Source organism: Vanellus vanellus (genome assembly GCF_965231255.1).
Source record: "Vanellus vanellus genome assembly, chromosome: 5".
In the NCBI taxonomy this organism is placed as follows: Eukaryota; Metazoa; Chordata; class Aves; order Charadriiformes; family Charadriidae; genus Vanellus; species Vanellus vanellus.
In genome coordinates this window covers 48202458-48214958 of record NC_138910.1, presented here as the reverse complement: position 1 = coordinate 48214958, position 12501 = coordinate 48202458, and the positions used below count along the sequence as shown (strand labels likewise).

At 43.1% G+C, this 12501-nt stretch overlaps 1 protein-coding gene across 1 annotated transcript; it reads right to left on the bottom strand.

Annotated features, from left to right (window-relative positions):
- Window positions 1-4342: 4342 nt before the first annotated feature.
- PTGS2 (prostaglandin-endoperoxide synthase 2) lies at window positions 4343-9914 on the bottom strand (the record flags this gene model as incomplete). Its single annotated transcript, XM_082484150.1, has 10 exons — window positions 4343-4784; window positions 4933-5080; window positions 5240-5526; window positions 6504-6750; window positions 6938-7021; window positions 7868-8049; window positions 8424-8567; window positions 9007-9150; window positions 9262-9378; window positions 9863-9914. 10 exons carry the CDS (start codon window positions 9912-9914, stop codon window positions 4378-4380), a joined length of 1812 nt encoding a protein of 603 aa, XP_082340276.1. The 3' UTR covers window positions 4343-4377.
- Between the last annotated feature and the right edge of the window lie 2587 nt (window positions 9915-12501).

The window sequence follows — 12501 nt, the reverse complement described above, 5'->3', positions numbered from 1 at the left end:
GTATCAGAAGTAATAAATCTGGTCAGATGCCCAAAAGGCTCTGACTCAGTGCCTGTAGAAACCTCTTACACAGTGGGCAAGTGAACAAATGATGTATGGCAAAAGCCCTCGGTAAAGGTGATGGTGTATGGTGACCTCCTCCCAAAGCATGGAGCTCTTGTGCTCCTTGATGGACTTCCATCCAAAGGTATAACTTAAACACTGAGCCCCCCCTCCTTTACTGCATTGCCTTGGGTGAAACAGTTACCTCAACCCAGGCTGGAGAGCAAGTATTTCGCAGGGCAGGTTTCCTCTGAGAAACATTCTTGCCTTTTGTATCATCAGGACATGCCCCTGCTCAGAGGGAAGGAGGAGCTCCTCCACGATCGAGCTATATCTCATCCATTGTGCACTGAATCCATCCAGACTGGCCCTTCCCTAATTAGGGCAGCAGTGACCTGAAACACCTTCTCCATGGATGACCTCGCTCTTGCCTTCTCCATGCTGCGCCTCCCTGTGCAGTGCATTTCCATCCTGGTGGCAGCAGCCAAGCCCGTCCTCCTCCCACTGAAGCGATCAGCCTCATCTTCGCTCACTCCCTTGCTCAAATTCTCCTCAAAACAGAAATATGTTGAAAATGTATTAACTTGTAGAGCAAATGAGTTGACTCGTTATTAAAGGAAAAAAAAAACAACCCAACACATTGCTCACACATGGTCTGCATGTGCCTTTGTTCACCCACAGCCTCTGCATGTGGGCAGGAGAGGGACTGGAGTGAGTGCTGCTCCTGGAAGGGCCCTCAGGACATTGAATTTTTGGGGCTGAAGATGGTCACTGAAGTGATGAGGACTGCGTTTTCAGGTGAGGAGAGCTGCTGGAGGTTTATGTGCCTGGGTACAATAGCAACATAAGGGAACTGCACACTGGTGGAGATAGGTGGAGCTACAGAGCAGAGGCAGGACTGTCATATTCCCAAGGCTGGAGGGTCGTTGGGAATATAGAGCTGTGGGTCACTGGGATGAGCCTTGGACCAAAGAGGATTTTGGGTGGCTGGAAGAACGGTGACTCTGGATGAAGGACAGTGGCTATGGGGTTGGTCACTAGGAACACTAGGTCACTATAGGAAGAGGCTGTGAGAGGACAGGACACCAATATTGGGTTGGGAGACTATTGGAGACAGTCAACAGTGGGATGATGGTTGGGGGCTGAACACAGAAGGATGTTGGAAGTGACATTTGGTCAGTGGCTGGGTGGAGGCAGTACAAGGTTCATGAGCCCCTTGGTTGCCTCCTTCATAGCTCCCCCTCATTTCTTATCAGAGATGAAAATGTAGGGAAGAGGTGGCCTCAGAGGTATTCTTTGTAGGAGAGGAACACATTACACCAACTCATGCAGTTCCTGCTTCTGTTTTTATTAAGCACACCACTGCTCTTGTCCTACCCCACTGCCCATCTCTCCAGCTTGCATCACTCTGCAAATTTAGTCAATAACTGTGACAAAGATAACAAAGCAAGACCCTTGTGCAGAGGGAAGGTGGTCGATGAAGAAGAGGCTGTCACAGGTTCAGTTTGCTGTCAACAAGAACAAGCCACCACTATTAAGAACATGCTCAAGTGCAAAGACCTTGAGCAGTGGTTGCTTGTACCCCTAAGCAGTTTCCCCTTCTGCAGTATGCTAAGCTTGAAGAGAAACAACTACTGACTGTTCTTGCTTGGGAAAGTCTTGGCACTCGATAGTGGTGAAGGGACAACTTGGTGTAGTGCAACTCCAGTATTGTACTTCCCCTCTAAAGCGACTGAGAGAGAGCACTGCTGGCATCTTTACTATAGCGAAGAGCAGCTGGCTTCTCTGGGGATGTCATAGGGATACCCCTTTTCACCAGTGACACCCTGCCCCCCCCCCCCCCCCCATATTTGGATGATTTAAGTTTTAAGCCTCTTGGGTTTGAGATATGAGAGACTTTAATGCTGTTAGTAATTCCCTGGAATTGTCCGTTTAATCTTGAGTTGCAAATAAGGTGAAAGAATTGTGTCATACTAAATATTGCTGAAGGAAATCACAAGCAAATGAGCCCATACAGGTAATGTTTTCAATTTATTTATATAAACAATTGCATTTTAAAAACATTCTTGTCCTACAAAAATAAAGTGAAAAACAATTCACAGATTTTTTAATAAATAATCTCAAACATACACATTTATCATGAGCAACTTGAACCCAGCCAAACCCAGCAGGCTGGATCACAGATAAGTGACTTGAAATGTGTCTGCAGAGTACAAAAACGCAGAATGAACGTGACTCTTTTCTAAAGCAGCTTTTAACTTAACTTGAATGACATAGTCTGAGGAATTCCTCTTTACCTACCCCAAAATAACTAGATTTGTTCAGACTTGTCTCCCTTTGACTCTAAACCCAAACACTTTTCCTTGTTAATGGCAGAAGGGTGCTCTGAAGGAGCATGTTCCCAAGATGGATCAGAAGGATCCATCCAATAAACATGATTTCCTGTTTACCAAGTGTCCAAGCAGTTTTTGCTTACTAGCATATACAGTACTGACCACCTTTTAATAAAAGGTTATTAAAGTTTTTCCCTTCTTTGTGCTTCAAATAGAAAAACGGAAAACAAATGCCCTTCTTTCTCCCAAAGCCTTCATTCCAAAGACCACCTAAGATCAGTCACCGGTATTGATTGCTATAGGACACCTTGATTCAGCTATTCATGCTAAGAGCTACAAACTTACACAGCATAAGGTAACCAGTGTCTCTAAAAAAAATATCAACAGAAACAGAAGTCCCAGTCAAGCCATAGTACTGCCATAGCCATTACAATGCATGAGCCTTTACAAATGTTTGAGACATTCAGACGAAATATAAAACTCAAGTCCTTTTCCAAAAGTAGTCAAGGAATTTTGGGCAGGGGCACAGAATACCAGGTTGCTGCTCTATTCCAGTCTGAAGTGACTTTTTCTTTTTACCTACAGTTCCCCAGCTGTTTTTATGGGAAGATCATCTTCTACTTTTCCTCTCTAGAAATTAAAAAAAGATACCCTTATATGCAAAGTTTGAAGTGCTGCTACAAGATCCTGTGTAACTTCTTATGTGCCCAGATGAGACTAGATATTTTGGTGCTGGATCAGGACAAATATGTCTATGAGATTTTGTGCTAGCTCTCCAGCTTTAATTAAGCTCAAGTCACTTACTTAAAATGCCTCTGTTTATAAGTTATAAACAAAACATTATCCCTCCTTCCCACAGTAAATAGAACTGTAAGTTACCAGTACGGCTTGTGTACATAGACATAAGCTACCTTCAAGTCTTGGTGCCTTGAAGTCTTGCTAGATTTATTCTGCATTCATTTCTCTACTGTGTATGTTTACACAGCTTCTCAGTTTTCACTATTCCCCAATAATCTCTGTGTTTTGGGTACACAAAGCCATACTATAGTCACATCCTTAACTAAAGCTATACTGTCCAATTGTCCTTAAAGTGACAGAGATTAAAGTTATACTATCAAGTAGACCAGAGAACTACAGCTATGAAAAGAATTCCAATACTTTGGACTAAGTTTAACACCTCCCCAAACTTGCACAATAAAACATCTGTATCAAAATCAAGCAGCCTTGGATTGCAGCCTGAGAGTCAGTTATTTCTAAGCTCAGTACCTTATTATCATACTTTTACATAAATAATACTTCTGTGACATATGCATCAAAAACAAGTAGGATCCAAGAGAAGTTCTATTTTCTTAAATAATTAAATTAAGTATAATGCCACATGAAAGTAGATCTACACATAAAACCAAACATATAAGTTACTATGCAAAGTGCCTTATTTGCAATGAGGGAGAGGTAGTATCAACGATAAATGCAATGCATTTTCTGACCTTACATAAATAAGTGAGTCTCAAGTATATTTTTTTTTTGTCATTCTCAGAGTGATCATACTGAATATATAATCTTTTCTGGCACCTTTCATTAAGTCAAATTTTTCTTGCACTTTTAGTTCAATTGTCTGTTTTCAAGTTTAAGAAGTTGCTGAGGCAATTACTTGCCTTTGTAGTGTTATATGACCTATCATGTGAAAAGACAAAAAAAAAACCAACCAAAACCACCAACACTCTTTGTCAAGTATTCAAACAACATTAAAAAAAAAGCTGGAACCTTTGTCCACTTTGGAATACATAGTTCTGTTACAGAAGACTTTAAACAAGGGATTCACCACTGCAGAGCTCAAACACAGAAAATCCCTTTTGTAAATGGAAGCCTTACCCGAGTAAGGAATCTAGGGCAACCCCCACAAAGAAGATGCTCAATTTTTTTTTGTTTTGTTTTGTTTTTAAACACTTTAAGCCATAAATAGAATAAATTATATAGTTAAATAAATAAATAGATGGATTTTTTACAACTCAGCAGATCGCTCTTTCAGTAGTAGTGTGGGGTTGATATCTTCCATTGCTGTTTTTGAGGTACTAACGTTAATAGTTGCCTCTGTGGGTTCAGGATTTAAGATGTGGAAAGCAGTGAAAGGACAGCCTTTCACATTGTTGCAGATGAGCTTCTGTAAGGAGGCAGTATTGATTATTTCAAAGCCCACTTTTCCACCAAAGGTGCTAGGCTTCCAGTACTCAGGGGAGCAGATAGCATTTCCCATCAGTCCCTTCAGAGAGAACGGTGCTCCAATCTCCACCATTGTTTCACCGAAGATGGCGCCTGGTCGTGGCTTTTCTACAAGAAGGCCTGGGTACAGCTCCATAGCATCAATGTCTCCATAAAGCTCTTCCAGTTCAGCTGCCATTTCTTTTTCTCCTGAAATTATTGATAAGTAAAAACCATAAGTGGAAAAATTCTATTTTCATTGCAAGACTATCCTGTTGAAGTCCAGTAATAGCACTGCAGGACTCTTAGCCATTTTAAGAAAAGTGCCCTGTTTGTTAGAAAGGATGAAAACTGTTACCTGTAAGTTCTTCAAAGGATTTGAATGGTTTCAACATGAAGCGTTTCCTGTACTCATTCAAGGACTGGTATCTCATTTGTCTGCTTTGGTCAATTGAAGCCTTTGCTACTTTCTGTACTGCAACAGGAACATTTTTCCCACCTGCAACCTGTTTAATAAAGATGAAAAGTAGTAAGATCTCCTGACAAGAGTCAAAAGGAAGTTGTGCCTTTATAGCAAATGATTCGTTTTGGATAGCTTTATTCTACCACCTTGTCCCACTCCCAGTTTATGTCTCTGTTCACTAGCAACTTGAGAAAGTACCTACCCTGCCAGCGCTTTGCTTGGAGAAAGATTTCACCATATGGGAAAGGCCATGTTCCAGCATTATAGAGTTGTTGTAGAGGAACTGCTGGAAAGTGTACTCCTGGTCATGTATCTGGAAAGTGTCAGGCAAAAGTGGGTGCCAGTGGTAGAGAGTATTGAATTCAGCTGCAATTCGGTTCTGGTATTGAAATCGCTGGTTGAACAGCAGCTCAGGATCGAACTTGAGTTTGAAGTGGTAGCCACTCAAGTGTTGCACATAGTCCTCAATAACAATCTTGATTGTCTCTCCTGTTGGTCAGTGAAACAAGAGAGAATATTGGTACTGGTTCCCTGAGAAACTTTAGGTGGTTACCCTGCTCTGAGAGAAAATACCATTTCTGAACTGTTCTAAAAAAATACTAGTGATCAGGATAACAAACACTTCAACATTCTGAAATCTCTTCTAGAAAATAATTCATATATTTTATGTGACTAAGGGGTGGAACAGTACTTAAGATGCCAAGAGTTTCTGGCTGTGGTAGAGAAGTGTTTTTTATAGCCTGTCTCCCTCCTCAAGATACGCTTCTGTGTATGTTCCACAGAACAGCACACATCGGTATCTACATTGTATTCAGTTACACAATACTCTCTAGGACAGAGAAAGGGGATAATGAAGAAAGTTGGTATCCGAAAACAAGTCTCAGCTTCTGAGCTGTTTAATACAATAGTCTTGGTTTATTGTTTCAGTCAGTTTGGGCAAGGTCTTTTCAGCTTAGTGTACATCGCCATTTATATAAGATGAAATACCACTGAACAGACAATTAGGCAGGAGAAGTATTTAGAATTATATTTTGTATGACTTCCTGAAGTTTAGACTTAATCACAGCCTTTCTTTTAAAGCATACCTGAACTGACCCAACCCCAGGGGGGAAAAAACCAACCACAAGATGTGGCAGTCTGAGGTCATCTACCCTCACATGCTTTCCCTCTGAGAAATGAACTTTAGCTTCCTGCCTTTTCACTGCTTTCAGTTCTGTTTCCCCTAGATAAGGGAATTAAGTATCACTTAGCTCAGTTTTCTTTAGTTCTGTCTTTAACATAGCTGAGAGGAAGCTGTGTCTCAATACAATCTCAGTGACAGGTCGTGAAGGCTCAGATGTATGCCCTCACACGTCAGTTTAAGTAAGAGCTTTTCCTCTTACTACACCTACAGCAGCTGATAATGGGGTTGAAGTGTCACACTCAAGAGGAGGTTAGAGTTGCATGTAGTAGAAGTTGACACTCACCTATCAGTATAAGTCTAGTAGTTTGGAACAGCTGCTCATCATCCCACTCTGGATGCTCCTGTTTCAGGATGTCACAGACCCGGTTGTGTTCTCTCAGCCATATTGTAGCGTACATCATCAAGCCTGGGACCAAACCGAACACCTCCTGCCCCACAGAAAACTGCAAGTGTTCAGGTACGTGAGGAGGGTAGATCATCTCTGCCTGAGTGTCCTTCACCGTTGGTGGATACATTTCTCCATCAATCATCTGCCAGGGGGAGGGAGAAAGAACAAAACAAGAGTCATAAGCTACAATACTTATGAGTTAAGCTGTATTGACTCTGTTAGCACTGACCTTAGGCTTACAGTTTAGATCAACTACACCATGCACAGAGCACTAGTTTTAGGAAGTATGTCATCCAATAAGAAGGCAGGAATTTTGAGATAAGACATACCTGGTATTTTAGCTTTCCATCTTTCAGAAGTCTCAGTTTAAGTTGTCTCTCCAGAGTCTCTCCATAAATGTGGTTCAAGTCAACCTATAAAATAAAAGCATTTGGAACATGAAGCCAACCCGCATTTTTTGCTATTTTAGGATATGTCCCGCTTCTATGGATACCAATAGGAGTTCATCCCTTAGATGTTTACCTTTTAATTATATTATTGTTACCTTATAAGTATCCTGCACTGATATTTAAAGATGAAGCCAAATTATTTCTTGGCATCTGGAGCCATCTCTACATAACAGCAAGTTGTTAAATTCACTGGCAATTTAAAAGGACGCTGTTTAAAGTGTCAGCAGCTTTCTATTATGCAGACGGCTCTTTGTAGATACAAATATATTTTATAGCTTTGTTTCAGACACACACATTACACATATTGAAGAATTCTTTGTCCAAAGGCTGCTTGTTTTGTAGGTAAAGATCCTAAATCCAAGTCTACCTTTGAAGTTCTTTTTAAACTAAGTCTCTTCAATTAGCAGCACATAAAATACTTTAAAGTGCTGGATACAGCTCTTTGCAACAGACAGAAAGAGGCCAGGAGAAGTTCTGGATACTCACTAGATCTAAGATGCTTTAGGTGAAAGCAGATTCTTGGGAGTAATAAAAAAAAAAAATCATAGAGATCATTGTGCAGATATATTAAATAGAACCGCATGCTTTGCACAAGCGATTCTGACCCAGGAAGAGATGCTATCAAGTGCTGGAATTTTGCCTAAGGAGAAGTTACAGAAGGGGTAAGCCCATTAGTTTGTGGCAAACAGCATTGCACAGTACATGCACTGTTGTTTGTGTACCCTGACAACGCGTAAGACACCATTCTAGCTGCTCAGTAGCCCCTAAGAACTAAGTGCCATGTTCAATTTAACAGAGCTATGATCTTACCCCATGGCCGAGAGCTTTGGTGAAACCAGGTCCTTTCTTGTGGTCCGTCTTAAAGAACTGATGAGTGAAGTGTTGTGCAAAGAATGTGAACATCACATTTGTGCCTTGTGGGTCAGGAATAAATTTTTTCCTTAGCAAAAACTTTTCCACAATCAGCTTTGAATCTGGGAGCTCTTTCTTACCTGTGAGAGAAAGAAATACTGAGATATTCAAGTCAACTGTGTTTATGCAATACTTAATTTTGTTGATAACAACAAAAAGGCTTAAGACTTTCAATGTATTATTGAAGGACAACAGCATACAAATAAGAGGAATTATCTGCTTTTCTGTGCTAACTTTCTTGATTTTATTAGAAACTTCTAAATTCCCTCTAACTCAACAATGAGAACCAGAATAGTTATCTTTTATGTCTTTACACAGTGTATCCAAAACATGGTTATTCTTAAAGTCAACTACATTGAAAAGAGGTTATAGACAAGCAGGTCTCGTGGTATTTTCTAAGAGGGTAAGTAGAAATTCCTGGAATTATGCATTACGAGTCTGGTTTAATCCTTACCTTTAACACCCATTGGTGTTGGACAGTCAAGTCCTACTGGTGGAAGGCTTCTTGTGTAATAAGAAAGATTGGAATAAGCTTCCCAGCTTTTGTAACTATAATCACTATTGTAAGTTGGTGGGCTGTCAATCAAGTGTGATCTTGCTGAAAAAGAAAAAAGTATTTGATTTGCTTTTTAAACTGTACGTTTTAGTCTCAAAAAGTAAATCAGAAGGCCAGATCTTTTCCATATATTTTGGAAGCAGTTGCATTCACAAATTCCACATATATAAGCTATTGATGTTAAATGAGGTTACAGTTACTGAACAACAGGAGTAGGTCCTGGATTATGAACTATTAACATGATCAGTTTGGTGCAAAATCCTGGGTTCTATTAGAGATTAGAGCAAAACACATTTCCATTTCAAAGCATGTTTCATACGAGTCTGCATCATGCAGAAACCTTAGTGTTGGTTAGAGTGTTTTCACTTTTGTGCATTTTAGCTTGCTAACTTTATATATGGACCAATCAAGTGCAATATTCTGTAGTCCTATGAGTAACTTCTGACAGTTAAGAGGACCATATGAGAGAACTCATACTTACACGTTAATACATATCTCATAATAGCATCTCGTAAGAAGGGAATGTTGTTGACAATATTCCAGGCTCCTTTGAAGTGGGTAAGGATGTAGTGGACAGTGTTTGGCGAAGGTTTCAATGTTAGCTTCAGCCACGTGAAGAATTCCGCTGTGAGCATTGATGGAAAGATTGTTGTAAATTAGCTATCGAGAATAATCCGCAATCCTAGGATCGAATTCCCAAATTTCATTTCCATGAGAAGAGATTTGAGATACTTACGTGTTGTACAGTTTTCCCCGTAATACCCTGTCCTTGTGCAGTCACATTCATACTGATCGAATCCTGTTGTCATGCATACTCCTCTGTTCTGACACGGGTTTGAGCAGCAAGGGTTGGCTAGAAAGAAACCAAATGCCCTGATTAGCATTCTGTATGGCTACACTGGTATTCTCATCTCACTAAGATGACTTTTCAAACTTAAGTATACAGCGCCCTGTGTGTAATGCTTATCAGGAAGACAGAGAGCGAGCATCCATTCACACTAGCCTTTGGGCTACTGAAGGCAAGAGTTATTAACAAAAGCATAGGAACTTGTCTGTGTCTCCCGGCAGCAATAAACCTCCTCAGAAGGGTTGGCTTATCTCACACAGGCCAATGGAGGCCTGACATCCTTTCTACCATACATCAAGTATTCGAGAGATCACAAGAGAATATAGAACATTTAAGAAAAAAAAACAAAAAAAAAAAACAAAAACCCAAAGTAAAATAAAATTAAAACCCATTCCGTAGCCGAAAAGAAAGCCCCCACCCGTGGTTGGAATGGCGTTCCCCCGCCGCCGGACCCGCTCCTGCCCCCGTGAGGCGAGGGGACGGCACTCACCTGCGTGGCTGGCAGCCAGGAGCGCGGCCACCAGGGCGCAGGGCAGGATCATGTCCCGGCGGGGCTGTGGCGGGGATCTCGCTGCGGCTCAGGCTCTGCGGGTGCTCGGCGTCGAGAACCCAGTGCCGCTCCCAGGTAGGCGCCCGTCTATATATATATTCCGGGTGCCGCGAATGAGTCAGTACCGGAAGCGATCACGACAGCTGCTTTCCGCGGTCCGTCCCCCCGCTGCCGCCCGCTCCCACCTGCCGCGGGCCGGGGCCCTCCGCCCGCCCCCGGGTGCCGTCACGCTGCGGCGGCGGGGGGCGCGGAGGTGGCGGCGCCGCCGCCGTCGTACCTCAGCCAAGCCTCCGCCGCGGCGGCCCGCGGGCTCTTCCTGGCGGGAGCCCCGGGGGGCGGGCGCTGAGGGGAGCGCCCGACTATGGTGGTGGGGCGGCGGGGGCTCCCCGTCCCTTTCGAGGCCTCGGCGGCCTCGGGAACGTGGAGGAGGAAGAGGCGCTTTCGCGGAGGTGGCTCTTCAGCGCCCAGGCTTACCTCCATGCCCCTCGGCGCCGCCGGCGTCTCCTGAGGGCAGGGAGGCTCCACCGGGCCTCACGGCGCCGGGCGGCGGCTCGCCTTGTGCCGAGTGACGCGGGTGCGCGGGCTCCAGAGAGGTGCCGAAATTATTGTCCCGTCGTCCCCGTTCCCCCCCACATCAGTTTTCTGAGTCGGTCCCCCCCGTCCCCGTCCCCCCCCCAACTGTCCCTTTTCCAAGCGATCGTTTTCAAAATGCGGGTCGTTACTGCAGCTGCCCGCCCCGGGGCTCTGCCGCGCCCGCGGGAGAAAACGCACTTTTCTGACTGAAAAAGTACCATGAAAACTGTCGCCCGGCAGACGAAATTAAACGGGCACCCGGCACGATACCATTAGTATCCTACTGGGGTTTGGGTTCCCCCCTCTGTCTGACACAGCATTGAGCGTTCTTGGGAACGTGGGTTTTAGGTTGTTAAATGAGGTAATTTTAAAGTGTTCATTAAAGAAGTGGTTGGAGCACTTTTTCCTCCGTATGTGTGAAAGGGGGCTCGCTGCAAAGCACTTGCATTGTAAATGAATGCGTACAGAGGGGAGAAATGAATACTGAGCATATTTAATTTTTTTTCTGTGTACTTGTGTTTCTGATGAGACCAAATCTTGTTATTAGGCAACTTCTTTTGAAATGACCAGTGACTTTTCCCCAGTGCTTTTGCTTTAAAATACCCCCCACTGCTCTCTATAGTCTCTTTGTAAACGAATCCTTGCGCATTTCCTTCAAATGCTGCCGAGATTTTGCCAGTTGAGGATGCTTTACCTTTTTGTCATAGATTGTATTTTTTTAATCAGTATGCTCTACTACTATTTTTAATCTTTGTTGCGTGTGGAAAATGTATTATGAAACAAGTAGGATGTAAGACAGTTGTGTAATTCTCTACAGTGTGGTGCTGGGGGCTTTCTGCAGTCTTCCCATCGCTCGCACTTTCACCCTTGATGTCAGCATTAAACACCAAAGGGAAAAAAATCCATTGCTGTTTCAATAAAAATATCTTTTGAGGTTCAATGCTGATTGTCCTTAAATTGCAAATCGGTGACTTTACAGAAAGTGGATTTGCTCCAGTTTAAACAAAATCTTATTTTTGGCCCAGAAGAATTGCATTGTGGTTGGTGAATAATTTGTATACATCAGCAGTGGGTCATCCTAGATGTTTTAGGGAATGGTGCACGAAAGTCTGTAATTGCATGATTCTTCTGGCATAGGAAAAGGGATATATTATATATTTATGTATTTACACACATACACGTAAAAAAACTACTGGCCTTGGTCATAGGCTTGAAGCAGAGGATGGCTGTCGGGAGCCTGATCCTGTGTGAACCGTAGGTCACTGCAGGTTGTGGCTATGTGCAAGTCTTGTCAACGTTGCTCAGTCTTAACAAGTGTGAAAGGGAGATGTTTTGTTGCTTCGTTATGAAGTGTCATGAGCCAACTTGACTAATTTTGAAACACTGGTAATGTCCAGCGGAACAGGGTATAGAAAAGGATGCATGGTATGTACAGTGCCCCAGATCAAGGGTCTGGCCTTGTAGGTTTTATATGTCCATGTTGTGGTTTAGGCCAAATCGGCTACTGGGGACCTGGGGGAACCCAGATGGGACCGACACATGCTCCCCTCTACCCCTCTTCAAAGAGAAAGGCAGAGGAGGAAAAAGAGACTTATGAGTTTAGAAGGAACTAAAATACTTTAATGAAATATTAATAATAAAATAAAAGGAAATAATGAAATATATAAAAAACCATATCAAGCTCCCAGGATGACAGTCACATCACCAGCTGGCACTGGGGCAGTCCCAGACTGGACTCAGTGACGGACGGGAACTGGATTCTGGATCTGCATTCGGGATTGGGACCAAAGGCAGACGAACAGAGTCCTCCTCAGATGTTGGCCATTGAAGAAAGAGAGCAAGCTGACCCTTTGATCCCTCAGCTTTTATACTGATCATGAGGCAGATGGGATGGAATACCCTGTTGATCAGTTTTGGGTCACCTGTCCTGTCTGCTCCTCCCCACAGATGGGACCCCACTGCGCTTTCCTGCTTCCGACCCTCCAACGGGGCAAATAACAAAGTTA